This window comes from Sapajus apella, unplaced genomic scaffold, assembly GCF_009761245.1.
Source record: "Sapajus apella isolate SASKATOON/1434 unplaced genomic scaffold, GSC_monkey_1.0 scaffold16, whole genome shotgun sequence".
Lineage (NCBI taxonomy): Eukaryota > Metazoa > Chordata > Mammalia > Primates > Cebidae > Sapajus > Sapajus apella.
The window spans coordinates 8,988,645-9,004,879 of record NW_022436956.1 but is presented as its reverse complement, the minus strand read 5'-3'; the positions used below and the strand labels follow the sequence as shown (position 1 = coordinate 9,004,879).

The 16,235-nt window shown below is 48.1% G+C and overlaps 1 protein-coding gene and 1 non-coding gene across 8 annotated transcripts; both read left to right on the top strand.

The window, feature by feature from the left end:
* Positions 1 to 1,715: 1,715 nt before the first annotated feature.
* Positions 1,716 to 1,815, top strand: LOC116556460. The gene has a single exon (XR_004271011.1). It is a non-coding gene; the product is annotated as a small nucleolar RNA U13 (small nucleolar RNA).
* Positions 1,816 to 2,854: 1,039 nt separating this feature from the next.
* TIRAP (TIR domain containing adaptor protein) lies at positions 2,855 to 14,821 on the top strand. Of its 7 annotated transcripts, XM_032284870.1 has the most exons (4): positions 2,855 to 3,218; positions 10,529 to 10,652; positions 10,871 to 11,029; positions 12,215 to 14,821. In XM_032284870.1, exons 3-4 carry the CDS (start codon positions 10,963 to 10,965, stop codon positions 12,880 to 12,882), a joined length of 735 nt encoding a protein of 244 aa, XP_032140761.1. In that variant the 5' UTR covers positions 2,855 to 3,218; positions 10,529 to 10,652; positions 10,871 to 10,962; the 3' UTR covers positions 12,883 to 14,821. The 7 variants fall into 7 exon arrangements, with proteins under 7 accessions (XP_032140761.1, XP_032140763.1, XP_032140759.1 ...); XM_032284872.1 differs by lacking the exon at positions 10,529 to 10,652; XM_032284868.1 differs by having other exon boundaries at positions 10,529 to 11,029.
* Positions 14,822 to 16,235: the final 1,414 nt, after the last annotated feature.

Genomic DNA, 16,235 nt, shown 5'->3' with positions numbered 1-16,235 from the left:
CCAGCAGATTCAATATCTAGTAAAAGCCTGCTGTCTGCTTCAAAGATGGTGCTTTATCACTGCAACCTCACATGGCAGAAAGGGTAAGGCATCTTCTTTCAACCTCTTCCAAGGACATTTCCTTTTGGGAGGGCAGAGTTTTCATGACTTATCCAAGGACATTTCCTTTCAGGAGGGCAGAGTTTTCATGACTTAATCACTTCCCCAAAAGCCCCACCTCTTAACACTATCACATTGGGTGTTAGAGAGAACACTGACATTCAGACCGCAGCAGGATTCAGTGTGACTTTCTGCCTGGATCATGGAGTACAAGAAGAGGAACCAGAGCCTGGCGAGCCGCACAAAGGAGCTTGGATTTTTATCCTATGGGCAGGGGGCCACTGAGGGGTTTTAAACAGGGGAGCAACACAATCAGATTTTCCTTTTGGAAGAGTCATCTGGATTACCTTGTAGAGAGCAGATGAGGATGTCAAAGCAGGCCACAAAGAGGCTGTGGTTGCAGTCCACATGGCAGAGACACTGGGTACCTGAACCATCACGGCAAGAATCAGATGGATCCCAGAATGAGGCCAGTAACAAGAAGTGGGGCAAGTCGGATGGCCAGGTTTCTGGATGGAGGTACTGCCCCTCCCAGAGATGAGGAGCACCAGGGAGGAGCAGAGTGAGGAACAGTGAGTGAGTGGTGCAGTCTGGGACGCGATGAATGAGGGGTACCTGTAAGGGCATCCCTCAAATAGGGGGTTGGGCTGATTGGCATGGTCCTTGGGAGATGTGTGCTGTAGACAGAGATGTGGACATCATGGAACAGCATGGCATCACCCCAGAGGGTGGAGTAGGGGGCCAAGGAGGGAAGCTGAAGGGACCCCACTGACATTTAAGAGAGAAACCAAAGAAGAGGACGCTGAAGAGGTGCCCACAGAGACAGGAGAAAAGCCAGGAGAGTGTGGTGTCATGGAAGCTAAGGAGGCCTTTGTCCGAAAGGATGAAAGGGAGGGAAGAAATGTTGGAGGTGGGCCTTACTAATGGCAGGGGAGGAGATGTGCCCCTGGGGTTGGGGTGAGGGGCCAGGCCTAAGGCGGAAAGCAGAAAAGGAAGAAGGCAGTGATGAAAGACAGGAAGGAACTAGCCAGGGATATGGGGGAGGGACAAGCCAACATCCGGGTTGATCCTGTGAGGTTCCCTTAGGTGCCAGGCAGTAGCTGCCCCTCCCTTCAGCACAGACATCCCAATCTCAGGGAGAAAGGGAAAAGGCCTTCAAGTGTTCCTTGCCCAGAAACTGCTCCCTTCCAGACGGCAAGTACTACAGTGTGTTTATTAAGAAGTGCTGAGGACTCCCCTGTCCTCCCACAGGGCTCTACTTCAGGCTGTGGGCAAGCCCTCACCACTGCCTCTGTGCATCTGTCTTCCCCACTGAACTGTGCAGAGCTGGGACCAAGCCTTCCTCATCACTGATACCCACCTGTCCCAACGCTTGGCCCACACTTGGCGTAGTCAAGGCCTGTTTATCTGAGTGTCCCTCAAGTGTCCCTCTGCTCCCGCTAGAGCCTGAAGAACCATCCCTGGCCTTGAGGAATTTTTAGTCTAAAGTGGGAGCTAAGCAGCCGGAGCACAGGCTCTTGACAATGGAAAGCACTGTGGCCTTTGAGGGAGGGAGATGGGCAGGGCTGGGGGAGGCAAAGCTTTCCTGAATAAGAGAAAGGCAAAAATGGGCCTTGATCCCTTTGTAGTTCATCAGCATGATGATTGGGTGCTCACGTACATGTGTGAAATGTGCCTCCCTTAAACTTTGTTATGTGTTGGCTTACCAGTGTGATGTGAAAAAAAAGAAAAACGAAACAAACAACAACAACAACAAAACAGGCCTTGCTAGAAGGAGGGCGTTTTGCAGAGCAGAGTTGGGCAAGCGGAAGGCCCTGGGTGGAGGTGTACTTGGTAGAGTCAAAGCAAACTGGGCACTTGGGTGTAGGGCCAGGTATCTGAGCTACTTTATGTAGACTCATCTAATCTTTGCAAGAACACCAGCAATCAGACACCATAATCTGATGAGGAAAGCAAGCCTAGAAAGGTCTGGTGACTTCACCAAGGCCACACAACTAGTAAGTGATGAGCGCTGGCTGTGAACCCAGGCAGTTGACTCCAGAGCCCTCCCAGGACGGGGAGCTCTCCGCTTTGGCGGGCTGGTAAGAAAAGGAGGAAATCAGATTGGAGGGGAGATCATGAATCTTAGATGGCCTAATTTAACTACCTCCACCCTCCAGCATTTCAAACGCGTTTTAGGATCGTGTTTCCCAAACTGGCATGCCCAGGAGCAAGACGCCCAGGAAGACATTCACATTTCTCGTTGAGTGAAACAATTGTGGGGAATGCTCCCTGTTCCCTTCTCCGGTAAATGCTTCACAGCGCTCACCAACATCTGAAGAGCTCTGAAAACTGGGAAGCGAACGCGTCTTCATCTCTTCCACCCAGGACTTCCCAGGATCTTGCGTACACCACGCTGTCTGCAGCGGCTCTGCAGCGTCCCGCCGCGCTGTTCAAACGCCCATGTGGGCTCACTGCCTAGAGGGGCAAAGAAAGCACTTTGGCCTGAGACGGGGCTTCCATCCTCACCCGCATCAACCAGTGTCTGGGCAAGGAGCTGGCGGCCGCAGCGGCCTGGCTTCCCAGCTGCCGCCCCGGGTCTGCCCCTCCTGCATTGCAGCCCCGTGCACCCCTCGCTGTGTGTGACCTCTGGAAAAGTCATTCCAACTCTTCAAGCTTCATGTTTCTCAATTGTATTAAGGAAAAAGGTATACGCACCCCCACCCCGGCAGGGTGTTAGGATAATTAAATGGTTGGAATAGGGTTTTATTTTTTTTGTCCTTCTCCCTCACTTAGAACAAAACCCAGGCTTCAGGTTGTCACGGTGGGCGCCGGGGAACCCTGGGCACAGGCTCCTCCCAGAGTTGCTGCGGACCGCCCCCACGCAGCTCGCAGAGAGGACTGGCTCACGGAATCACGCAGAAGCCAGGCTGGCCGGGGCTCGGGCTGCGGGGGACACCGGGGCTGCCCCGCCCCGCGTCTCCCGCAGCCGGTTCGTGTCCGAGCGCCTCCCGGGTCAGGACGGGGCCGGGCGGCGTGGGAGGGGCGGCGCGGCGGGCGGTGCGCGGCGCTTCCGGGGAGCGGGGCCTGCTCGCCGCTCTTCCCCGCGGAGCCCGCATCGCGACGGGGCCCGCGTACAGGTGAGCCCGGGCGGGGTCTCGGGGGACCGGGAGGCGCGGCGGGGCTCTGGGGGGCGGGCAGGGCGGAGCGCGGCCGGCGTAGGCCCGGGAGTCCCAGCCCCACCGAGAACCGAAGGGGTGCGCGCCGCCTTCAGCCCGGCCTTGCCCGCTTCCCTTCTCCTTCACCTTCTGGCACCCGCAACACGCAGGCGGCGTGAAACGGCCCTCCGAGGAGGCTGTCACCTTTTCTGTCGCAAAGAAGCTCGCGCGGGCGGCTCCCCTTTGGCTTGCCTCTCTAAAGAGCCTGGTGGTCGGTGCTTGGTGGATACTGTTTGTGCTCACATTCTTCTCTGCTCCAGGCACAGCCTCTGCCTGTACGCTTCGGCTTGTCACTGTGGCAGTGATTCAGCAAGTGCCTAACTAGTTGGGGTTAGGGACCTATCGAGGCATTACACCACAGTCATTTAATAAGCAGCTACCACAGGCTGGGCAGCCACTGTGCCAACGACTAGGGTGACCGCGGTGGACCAGACAGAGCCAGTCCTCTGGTTCCCAGGGAGACAGGTCTGTTAGAATCACAGCACACCCTAGAAGTGCGACCGAGAGGGGGAGTGCGGGGAACTCCCGCTGATACACAAAACCTAGGGGACGCCAGGTCAGGAATGACTCAGAGGGAACCACGTCTGGTTATTTTTTAGACGTAAAGGAGGTGATATGTAAGCACATAAATCATAAGTGTACAGCTCAACCATTTTCCATAACATGAACATTTCCTGATTCAGAGCAATAAATAAAACATGACTACATCCCTGGCTTCCAACACCATATAATAGGTTTGCCTGTTTTGGATTTTCCATCCACGGAATCATACATCATATACTCTTATCTGTCTGACATCTTACACTCAATATGTTTTGTGATATTCACTCATGTTTTGTTAGCAGTAATTTATTCTTGTTGGTGTGTTAACATTCCACTGTGTGGCTAGACCACAATTTGTTTTTTTTTTGTTTGTTTGTTTGTTTTTGCGACAGAGTTTCACTCTTGTTACCCAGGCTGGAGTGCAATGGCGCGATCTCGGCTCACCGCAACCTCCGCCTCCTGGGTTCAGGTAATTCTCCTGCCTCAGCCTCCTGAGTAGCTGGGATTACAGGCACGCGCCACCATGCCCAGCTAATTTTTTGTATTTTTAGTAGAGGTGGGGTTTCACCATGTTGACCAGGATGGTCTCGATCTCTTGACCTCGTGATCCACCCGCCTCGGCCTCCCAAAGTGCTGGGATTACAGGCGTGAGCCACCGCGCCCGGCCTCACAATTTGTTTATCCATTCTACTGGACACGGTTGATGGACAGTTCCTACCACGGGGTCATTTTGTATCTTGCTGCTGCAGACAGGCTCCTGTACGTATTTTGGTAAACAGTTGTAAGCAGGCCGGGCGCAGTGGCTGCCGCCTGTAATCCCAGCACTTTGACAGGCTGGGGTGGGCAGAACAGCCTGGCCAACATAGTGAAACCCCATCTCTACTAAAAATACAAAACTTAGCTGGGTGTGGTGATGGGCACCAATAGTCCCAGCTACTTGCGAGGCTGAGGCCGGAGAATTGCTTGAACGTGGGAGTTGGATGTTGCAATGAGCCGAGATTGCGCCATTGCACTCCAACTTGGGCAACTGAGTGAGACTACGTTAAAAAAAAAAAAAAAAAATCTGTAAGCACTGCTGTTTGAGTATATTCCTAGGACTGAAATTGCTGATGTATGTTCATTTTTAGTCTGTGGTGCCAAACAGTTCTCTGAAGTAGTTGTACAGTTTACATGCCCACCAGCAGTGTGCAAGTTCCCATTCCTGCATATTCTTCCCACTACTTGATAGTCTTTTTCACTGTAGCCATTTGGCTGAGTGCCCAGCAGTGATGCACTCAGGTTTTAGTTTGCATTTCTCTGATGACTAATGAACTGTTTTTATATCTGTTGCTCATTTGAATATTCTTTTTGTGAAGTGCCTGCTCAATTCTTCTACTCATTTTTCTGATTGCCTTTTTCTTTCTAGTTCCATTGAGTCCTTGAAATATTTGTGATATAAGACATTTATTGGATGTCTGTTTTTAAACATTTTCTCCCTTGGGAGATTGCCTTTTCACTCTCCTATTTATGTCTTTTGATGAACAGAAGTTCTTCATTTTAATGTTTTTTATTGTATCATTTTCCCCCTTATAGTTGTATTATTTGAGTCTGGTTTTAAAAAAAATCTTCCCTAGCAAGAAGACTCAGATAAAAGTAAAATTAAATTCGGGCACAGTGGCTCACGCTGGTAATCCCAGCACTTTGGGAGGCTGAGGTGGGCGGATCCCTTGAGGCCAGCAATTAGAGACCAGCCTGGCTAACAAAGCAAGATCCTGTCTCTACCAACAACAACAACAACAAAATTAGGTGTGGTGGCTCACGTCTGTAATCCCAGCTACTCGAGGTTGAGATGGAAGGACTGCTTGAGCCCAGGAGGTCAAGGCTGCAGTGAGCTGTAATCACACCACTGCAATCCAACCTAGTGACAGAGCAAGATGTTGTTTCAAAAAAAAAAAAAAACAAAAAAAAACAAAAACGGTCGAGTGTGGTGGCTCATGCCTGTATGTAATCCCAGCATTTTGGGAGGTTGAGGCAGGCCAATCACTTGAGATCATGAGTTCCAGAGCAGCCTGGCCAACATGGTGAAACCCCGTCTCTACTAAAAATACAAAAATTAGCTGGGTGTGGTGGCAAGAACCTGTAGTCCCAGCTACTCAGGAGGCTGAGGCACGAGAGTCACTTGAACCCGGGAGGCAGAGGTTGCAGTGAGCTGAGATCATGCCACTGCACTACTGCCTGGGTAATGGAGTGAGAGCCTGTCTGAAAAAAAAAGAAGAATGTCATGGGTCCTTCCCACAGTCCCAGGTGTGAACACAGCAGGCCACCTTAGGTCTGCACCACAGTCTACAAACCTTTTTGAGAACGCTGTATTGTGTCTATTAAGCTATAAATGAATTATATTCGGCACTTTAAGTGACATTGTCCTGCAAACCGTAATGTATCCTACCCAAATGTTTTAGCAAGTGTTTGAGAACAAAACAGGCTTTGAAACCAAAACTCTTTTAAATATAAAGTCAAAGTCACGTGAACTGTAGATGGTAATTTATTTAAAGATGTAAAAACTGTTTCAAACAATTTAAACCTTTAAACAGACCAGCTTTTAGCACTCAACTGAAATCCAGTATCTTCTCCATTCCTTGGCCTGATCTGACCAGAGACAGTGTAGTAGTTTCCTACTCCTGCTGTAAACAAATTGCCACAAACTTCGTGGCCTCAAACAACACACATGGATTATCCTACCGTTCTCAGATGGATCAGCAAGGCCGCTTTCCTTCTGGAGGCTTCAGGGAAGAACCCATGGATGTGCTTTTTCCAGCTTCTGGAGGCCACCTGCACCCCACTGACCCCTGCTTCCCTTGGCACAGCTCCTTCGTCTGCCTCAGACCTTCCTGCCTCCCTATTGAAAGGATCTTTTTGGTTACATTTGGCTCACCTGGGTAATCCAGGAATACCTCCCCATCTCAAAGTCCTTAACTTAATCACAGCAACAAAATCCCCTTTTGTCATGGAAGTAACATATTCTCAGTTCCAGGAATTAGGATGTGGGCCTCTTTGGGGGCCACTATTCTGTCTATCACAGATAACGATTCCGCTTAACAGAAATCAAATAGGAACTCTAAGAGATACATATTCTAATCATATGCCTTCACGGGCTTCAGTACATTCCCTATATAATAGAAATTGGAGACCAGTTTGATATTAGATATTATATACACTTTGGACTTTTTTTTTTTTTTTTTTTTTAGACTGAGTCTTGCCCTGTCTTCCAGGCTGGAGTGCAATGGCATGATCTAGGCTCACTGCAAGCTCCATTTCCTGGATTCAAACGATTCTCCTGCCTCAGCCACCTGAGGAGCTGGGATTACAGGTGTGCACCACCAGACCTAGCTAATTTTTGTATTTTTAGTACAGACAGGGTTTCACCATGTTGGCCAGGCAGGTTTCAAACTCCTGACCTTGTGATCCACCCGCCTCAGCCTCCCAAAGTGCTGGGATTATAGGTGTGAGCCATTGCACCAGGCCCACTTTGGATTTTATACAGCAAAACTCTGTAATATTTCCTTTACATGAATTTCTGTATATAATATTGGAAAAGCATTCTAGAAAGCACTAACAGTATTGTGCTACCGCTTTTCTGGAGAAATTCTTTACGAATTTTATTTTTTTGAAACCAAGTCTTACTCTGTCACCCAGGCTGGAGTACAATGGCATGATGTCCCAGGTTCAAGGGATTCTCCTGCCTCAGCCATCTGGGTAGCTAGGATTACAGGTGTGCAACACCATGCCCAGCTAATTTTTGTATTTTTAGTAGAGATGGGTTTTCAATGTGTAGGCCAGGCTGGTCTTGAACTCCTAACCTCAAGTGATCTGCCTGCCTCGGCCTCCCACAGTGCTGGGATTACAGGCGAGCGCCACCACGCCTGGCTAATTTTCGTATTTTTACTAGAAACAGGTTTCAACATATTGGCCAGACTGCTCTGGAACTCCTGAGCTCAAGTGATCTGCCCACCTCAGCCTCCCAAAGTGCTGAGATTACAGTCATGAGCCACTGCACCCAGCCTCTTTACTAATTTTCTTTCAAGTCTTTGTTCTTACAAAGTGGGTATTTTTGGTATGATTCTACTTTATGAATTTTTTCAAAGCACAAAAAAAGTGACCACACAGCAAATCAGAGAATAGGCAGAGCTAGTGGTAGAGCTTCCAGTTGAAGACTTGGGTTCATTACCTTACCTGCTTGTCAACCACATCTCAAGATATGATGACAGCTGCCAACTCTTGGAACAATTAACACGTGTTTGAATGTGTGACAGTCCCACAGCTCCAGCTATAAAAGAACTGCAAAGGGACAAGGAAGGTGCATGGCGTCTTGGATTCAGGAAGTATGCAGTGTGTATGGTTACTGGAATTTACCTGCCATCTTGCTCAATTAGCCTGTCAAAGGTGCTGTCATTTTTCTCTTTAAACATTTCCATAATGTTTCTCATGAGGGCTTATACCACCCCACTTTTAGTGGCATATACTGTTGGACAACTGTTCTTCTTAACCAAGCAATGGAAAAGCAATTTCCCCAAATCAGCATGTGTTGCCAAAGGGGCAAGTCATTTCATAAAATGAGAAACTAAAACTTTTAAATCTACATATATTAACATGTTAATTTTTAACCTTTAGAATATTTAAAAATCAAAATATGCTGTAGTTTATAAGTATACCAAGACCAAATAATGAATATTAAAATTACAACAAAATTGAAAAAATATTTAAATAATTCAAAACCAAGTGACATTATGTTTACTACTAGGGGGCAAAAAGGCATCTTTTTTTTTTTTTTTTTTTTTTTTTTTTTTGAGATAGAGTCTTGCCCTGTCGCCCAGGCTGGGGTACAACCTCCGCCTCCCAGGTTCAAGCGATTCTCCTGCCTCAGCCTCCTGAGTAGCTGGGATTACAGGTGCATACCACTACGCTCAGCAAATTTTTGTATTTTTCACAGAGACAGGATTTCACCATGTTGGTCAGGCTGGTCTCGAACTCCTGACCTCGTGATCTGCCCGCCTTGGCCTCCCAAAGTGCTGGGATTACAGGTGTGAGCCACCGTGCCCAGCCCATAAAGGCATCTTGAATGGCTGAAATGAAGATGTAGGGAGACAGCAATGCCTCACCAGGAAGAGGATTTCAAACACAACACTGTAGAAAGCCCAGTTCTTCTAGCTGCAGCCTCCCACTTAGGCTGTCTGAAATACTAAGCCCATTAACAAAGAAAAGAAACTCATATACATACTTGGAGTCAACTTCCTGTGTCTTTTTGGTGGCTTCACATTTAGTTGTGTTGCTTTTTCAAATGTCTTCTCTGGTTCCTGTGCCCATTCCAACTCTTCGTTCTGCCTTCTTCTTCTGCTATGGGTTAAGTTCTACTTTTTAGAACTTTGATACCTGTTCACAAATCCTTAGCATCTCTGGTCTTCTACTCATCAGCTTGGCATACTGGTGTTTAGCATCAGTGAACAAAGCATTAACGTGCAGCATAGAATGACATTCTTTATATATATTTTTTGAGATGGAGTTTTGTTCTTGTTGCCCAGGCTGGAGTGCAGTGGTGCAATCTCAGCTCACTGCATCCTCCGCCTCCAGGCTCAAGAGATTCTCCTGCCTCAGCCTTCTAAGTAGCTGGGATTATAGGCACCCGCCACCAGGCCCAGCTAATGTTTGTATTTTTAGTAGAGATAGCATTATGCCATGTTGGCCAGGCTGGGCTTGAACTCCTGACCTCAGGTGATCCACCGTCTCGGCCTCCCAAGGTGCTGGGATTACAGGCATGAGCCACTGTGCCCAGCCACATTCTTTAAATCTTGAAACCCTTTATTTCAATGTGTCTAATAATACTTGTGTCCGTGAGTTCTCAGGTTTGTTTTGATCTCACAGGTCCACCAAAGAGTGAGAAAGCAGCCCTGTGCTAGTTGCTCTGCAGCCTTTCCCGAGCGAAGTGTCACCAGAATATTACAGCCCCACAGGCTCTGCTTCACAGAAACTTGAGGCTGAAAGCGGGTCCACCATCAGGGACATCCTCTGTCCCTGATGAGAACATGGCAGGTTGCTTTTCTAAGGGATTCTTGGGCCTTTGTATGTCCATATAAACTTACAAGCAGTCTGACAACCTCCCTACCAAAAAACCTAAAAATCAAAAATCTTCTAGACTTTGAAACAGCACAAATGATCAGTTTGGGGAACATTAACGTTACAATATCAAGTCTTATAAACCATGAACATAATATATCCCTCCAATATCTAGATTATTTTATACACATAGTAGTCCACATTTTCTGAGCATTTGTTACATGCCGGGCACCATTAGGACTTTACATAAATTATTTCATTCAATCTTCACAATAATGTTGAGAAGGAAGCTCTAGTATTTCCATTTCATGGATGGAGAAACTGTAGCTTAGCAAGATGGCCAGAGGCCACGGTTAAGAAGAGGTGAGGATCAGGCACTCTGCCTGCAAGAGTCTGCAGTCTTCACCACGTTGTGACATGACCTTCCTGAGCTGAGGGCTGCAGGAGCAATGGGTCTATGGATGGAGTTATTTGCGGGGAGGCAGACTTGGAGGAAAAGTCTCCCAAGATTTCCTGTATGTTCTCTCTCTCTACTGTTCAGCTTCTATCTGGATACATAATTATTTGTCCAAATAGCAACTGTCCTTCTTCTGCCATTTCAGGCCTTACACAGGAAGCCCTTCTAAAGAGCTGCCTGCCAGCTGCCCTTCCCCAGATCCCAAATATCCTCCTGGCCAGGCGGAGCAGAGAACAGCCCCTCAGCTGGTCATGCTGAGCTCATACCCTGTAAGTCTGACCCCACTACAGGGCTCCGGCTTTATCTAGAACCCAGCTCCAATCACAGTCATGTCTGTCCCTCATCTCATGAGGAATGAAGGACCCACTTAGAGAGGAAGCCTCTATTCAGGCATTAGGAGAGAAGCAGAACTTCCCAGAGCTCATCCCGGGGGAATGAGAGCAGGGTAAGTGCAGCCTTTGTGATTCTTTCTCTGTGCCCTCTGTAGGATGGCGGCTCCATGAGGTCAAGACTGGGTTTCCTCCCTCCTCCCCCTTTACCAATGCCTGGTCTCAGGGGACTAGTTGTGAGCCCCACGCTATGGCATCATCGCCCTCCCTCCCAGCTCCTGGCTCGCGGCCTAAGAAGCCTCTAGGCAAGATGGCTGGTGAGTGGAACCGGACTTGCGACTGCTGTGTTCCTGAGTGGAGTGCTCAGTCTTCATAGGCGAGGTGGGAGGCCTGCCTGGTCCAAACTCAGAGAGACGCAGGAAGGCTGAGGGGATCTCCTGACTTGACTTCAGGGCCTGGACGCTTTGTGGAGAGTGAGGAGGGGAGGCCTGCGTCAGCGCAGCCAGATCTTTATCCTTTTGGCTCAAAGGTTTTCCAGACCTGCTCAGCTAACTCTCCTAGCCTGGAAGCCATTGTGCTGAGTGCTTAACACTGTGTCTCTCATCGTCTAAATCTTTGTCCCAGAACCATTTAGAGGAAGAAGCCAAGCAGAGAGAGAAAATGAATCAATCCCCACCACAACTATCTGTCCTTATCAGAGGCTGGGGAAGCTGAGTTTTCGTCTCCTTATGGAGTCCCTACAGCATACCCAACACTGCGTTATCTCGGTTAACTTTCAGCAACTAAGACAAACCTATTACACAGATGAGCAAATGAAGACATAGACTAATTTGCTGAAGGCCATACAGAAAGTGAGCCACAGGTCCACAGTCAAAGCCATGTCCCTGACTCCAGAGTGTGGGTTCTGAATCGCGAAGCTCTCTGCTCCTCAGCAGTTCTGAGCAGTAGCCTCTTCCCCGTTTAGTGAGAATCTAGGATTTCTTGGGGCCAAACAGAAGCCAATCCTTCGTACCCCTTCCTTCCCATACACGTAGCCCTTCCTGATCTAAATTCACCTCCCCTCAGTGCTGGAAGTGGGCTTGGGACTGACGATATCTTTGCTAGCATAACAGAGCTGTACCTGCAGACTCCTCGGTGGTTGACTAGTCGGCTCTAGTGGGAAGTTCTGCTTAAGGTGGGCTGGGAGTACCAGATATCAAAGGGCCCGGGAGCAGTACAAAGCCAATTCTCTTAACCAGGCTGGTGGAACACTCCCACACAAGGATTCCAAAGTTCTGACGTGCGTCCAAAACCTTTACCTTCAGAAGGCACTTTTAGGCAAGTCCCAAAGGTTATACAAACATAGCAGAGCAACAGGTGTCTGAGAATAAGATGCTTCCCAGTGCAGGGAGGTGAGCTGCAGTCTGTCCATCCTCCCTGTGAGGTGGGGCACCTCCCTGTGCGGGCAGTGAGAGGGCATCTGGTAAGAAGATACAAGCCTGAGCAGTGTTTCTCCCCCACAGACTGGTTCAGGCAGACCCTGCTGAAGAAGCCCAAGAAGATGCCCGACTCCTCAGAAAGTGCGCCCAGTGATGCTTCACAGCCTACCTCACAGGACAGCCCCATACCCCCAAGCCACAGCTCAGTCACATCTCCCAGCCTGCCACCCTCGCAAGCGAGTGACAGTGGCAGTATTCGCTGGAGCAAAGACTATGACGTCTGTGTGTGCCACAGTGAAGAAGACCTGGTGGCCGCCCAGGACCTGGTCTCCTACCTGGAAGGCAGCACTGCCAGGCTGCGCTGCTTCCTGCAGCTCCGGGATGCAACCCCAGGCGGTGCCATCGTGTCTGAACTGTGCCAGGCACTGAGCAGTAGTCACTGCCGCGTGCTGCTCATCACCCCAGGCTTCCTTCAAGACCCCTGGTGCAAGTACCAGATGCTGCAGGCCCTGACCGATGCCCCAGGGGCCGAGGGCAGAACCATCCCTCTGCTGTCGGGCCTCAGCAGAGCTGCCTACCCACCTGAGCTCCGATTCATGTACTACGTGGATGGCAGGGGCCCTGATGGTGGCTTTCACCAAGTCAAAGAAGCTGTCATGCGTTGTAAGCTACTACAGGAGGGAGAAGGGGAATGGGATTCGGCTACAGTATCTGATCTACTTTGGCTTTTAGGAGACAGCCCTGTAGCCTAGTAGTTCAAAGTGCAGCCTCTGGAAAAGGCTGTCTGGGTTTGTATCCTGGGTCCTGCACTTATTAACCCATAAAAAGCAACCTGGGCAAGTTACTTACCCCCCTGTGCCTTGGTTTCCTCACTGATCACCAGGTTTCCATTGCTATGAAATGAGAACAGTACTAAGGGTTCAGAACATGGCCTAGCATAATTCATAACAGGCAGAGCCTAGCACATATGAGGTCCTCAATAAGTATTAGCTAGTAGTAGTAATGGTAATAGCATTAGGTTTCTCTGAGATCAGGTTAGAGATGTCCACCAAGAGCTGGGAAGGTGCCAGGAGGGGCACTGGTTTAGTAAGGCAAAATGATGCAGAATAATAGGCAAGAAGTGCATTTAAGTGTTTCCGGGGGGTGGGGGGCTGTATGCTATTGAAGTAGATTTGGAAGTCTGGTAATAGATAAAAAGTTAGAAGAGGCAGGACCTATTGGGAAAAACAGAGATGCTGGGTTTGGGAAGGGTAACAACCCTGTGATTGGTCTCTTTCAGATCTGCAGACACTCAGTTGACACTTTTATATCATGGGACCCCGGAAATTGGAGTAAAGCTGGAACTAGAAAACCCATACAGGGCCTCGGATTCCCATAGATGTGACAAGATGTATAGGGAGTGAGTCTGCAGCACTCCGCCCGTGACCCTGGGATCAGAGCACCCATCAGGCTTCCATTACTGTGGGCTCCCTAAGAAGACCAGGGAGAGGTTGGGGACTCCCCCAGGAAGGCCTTGAAGCGGGGGACTCCCCCTAAGAAAGCCATGAGGAAGCTGGGGACTCCCCAAGAAGGCGATGAGGAAGCCAGAAATTGAAGGTGGTAGGAGGTGGTGCTGATCAATGATGGCCATCACGGCTTGCCTCCTGTCTAACTGGATAGGAAGCCTGGCACACGCTTGATATCCAGTGCCCTGGAACTGGGCACTGGCGTACACTGGTATCACTCCAAAAGAGGTGACTCACCTGACTGACCAGCAAGAAGCCTAGATTTTAGGCCTCACCATGGGTGATCTTCCTAGTTGCCTGGGGAAACCCTGGCATGGGCGTCAGGAGAAAGCAACAGGAATCTAGTCCTTCATACTCACACTACTCTTCCTCTTCCCAGAGACATCGATTTACTTCAGAAAGCTGTGGGAAAGATGCAGTGAGCACTGCACTGTACTTTTTATTTATTGCCTAAGTGCCTTTAAAGACACAAATCTAGAAGCCATTTTGAATATGGGGATGGCGGAGTGGAGGGAACAAGTGAAGAGACGGGAAGCCACGGCTCAACACCTTCACCTGAGATCACAAGCCCATGGATGCTGTGACATCTGGGAGCTTCATCAGGGGTCTGGCTAAAGCTGATAACTTTCACAGTCACCATCTTCACCTTTGCACTGGGAGGCATCAACATTTTTCTTCTGGCAGATGACTGTGTTCCTTATAGGATGGGCAAGGTTTCATTCATCCGTTCTCAGTACGTTTGTTGTTGAACTGAAATGAATTTCATTATTTCCCTCACCGCGTACTTTTGTGCCCCCCTCTCACTTCTCCCTATCATGACCCCTCTTTTGCTGAAAAAAGTTTATTTTTTTTAATCTCTAGTTCTAGAAAAATTATTTTTTAAATTATATTTTATTATTCACGAAAGGACTAACAAGTAATGTGTCCGCTCATGTGCCTACCACCCAGTTTAGGAAGCAAAACCTTATGATCCCTCTAGTGGTCCCTTTATGCCCTGAATAGCAGTCCCCTCTTCCCCCACCAGACATAACCAGTATTTTGAATCTTGAACTTCTTGCTTTTAGCTTTTCTCTTTGCATTTACTACATATGTAGTACCCCCACCAGTGTATCGTTCAGTTTTACATGGTTTTATATTTTATGTAAACAGCATTACAATATTTGTATTCTGCAGATTCCTTTCCTTATTCACCAAATGTCTGTGAGATTTATCCATGTGGATGCATGACACACCAGTGATTAATAATCCACTTTTGTCCCACCATGTAAATATGCCACCATTTAGTCACACATTCTTCTTCAAATACCTATTTGTTGTTCCTAGTTTTTTGCTATTAAAAACAATGAGCCTCTGAACTTTTTTGGACATTTCCACGTGCAAGATTTCCAGGATTTAGCCTAGAAAATCCTGCTGGGACCAGGTGTGGTGGCTCATGCCTGTATTCCCAGCACTTTGGGAGGCCGAGACAGGTGAATCACTTGAGGTCAGGAGTTCGAGACCAGCCTGGCCAACATGGTGAAACCCTCTACTAAAAATATAAAAATTAGCCAGGCCTGGTGGTGCATGACTGTAATCCCAGCTACTTGGGAGGCTGAGGCAGGAGAATTACTTGAACCTGGGGGGCAGAGGTTGCAGTGAGCTGAAATATCGAACCTCTACACTCCAGCCTGGGTGAGAGAGCAAGACTCCAACTAAAAAAAAAAAAAAAAAAAAAAAATCCTGCTGTGTAATAAATATACTTTTGGGTAGTAAAGAATATACATACTGTTTTTCCAGAAGATGCCAAAGTTTCTTCCAAATTGGCTGTACCAATTTATGTTCCTACCATTTGTGTTTAAGAGTGTTCCCACTTTTCATGTTCTTGCTAACACTTAGAATTATCAGATTTTTAAATGTATGCTAATCTGGTGGGTGAAAACTGGTAGCCTATTGTCATTTTTTTTCCTTTACATCATTTTTATGAAAAAAAAAAAAAAAAGAAAAAACCAAAAAAACCCCAAAAAACATATATATCAAGCATATACTGAAAGTTTGATGAATCCCTATGTGCCCGTCAGGTAGCTTCAGCAATGACCAACTCTCAGCTAATATTTTATCAACAATACTCTACCCATATCCCTCATTCCCCCAGATCATTTGAAGCAAATCTCAGAATTTATTTTATTCCTAAATATTTAAGTACGCATCTCCAAATTGTAGTTTTTGTTGTTGCTGTTTCATTGTTTTTTTTGTATTTTAGTAGAGACAGGGTTTTATCATGTTGTCCAGGCTGGTCTCAAACTCCTGACCTCATGATCCGCCCACCTTGGCCTCCCAAAGTTCTGGGATTACAGGCGTGAGCCACCACGCCTGGACTTCCTTGGTTTTTTGAGACGAATTTTTGCCCTCGTTGCCCCGGCTGGAGTACAAGGATGCGATCTTGGCTCACTGCAACCTCTGCCTCGCAGGTTCAAGTGATTCTCCTACCTCAGCCTCCCAAGTAGCTGGGATTATAGGCACCCACCACCATGCTTGGCTAATTTTTTGTATTTTTAGTAGAGACGTGGTTTCACCATGTTGGTCAGGCTGGCCTTGAACTCGTGACCTTGGCTGATCCACCT

What these genes read in the sequence shown, in the direction of transcription:
- TIRAP (XM_032284872.1), top strand. Translation starts at nt 10,963, where the DNA reads ATGGCATCATCGCCCTCCCTCCCAGCTCCTGGCTCGCGGCCTAAGAAG. An exon ending in GCCTCTAGGCAAGATGGCTG is followed by an intron (nt 11,030 to 12,214) that starts GTGAGTGGAACC and finishes TCTCCCCCACAG; the next exon opens with ACTGGTTCAGGCAGACCCTG.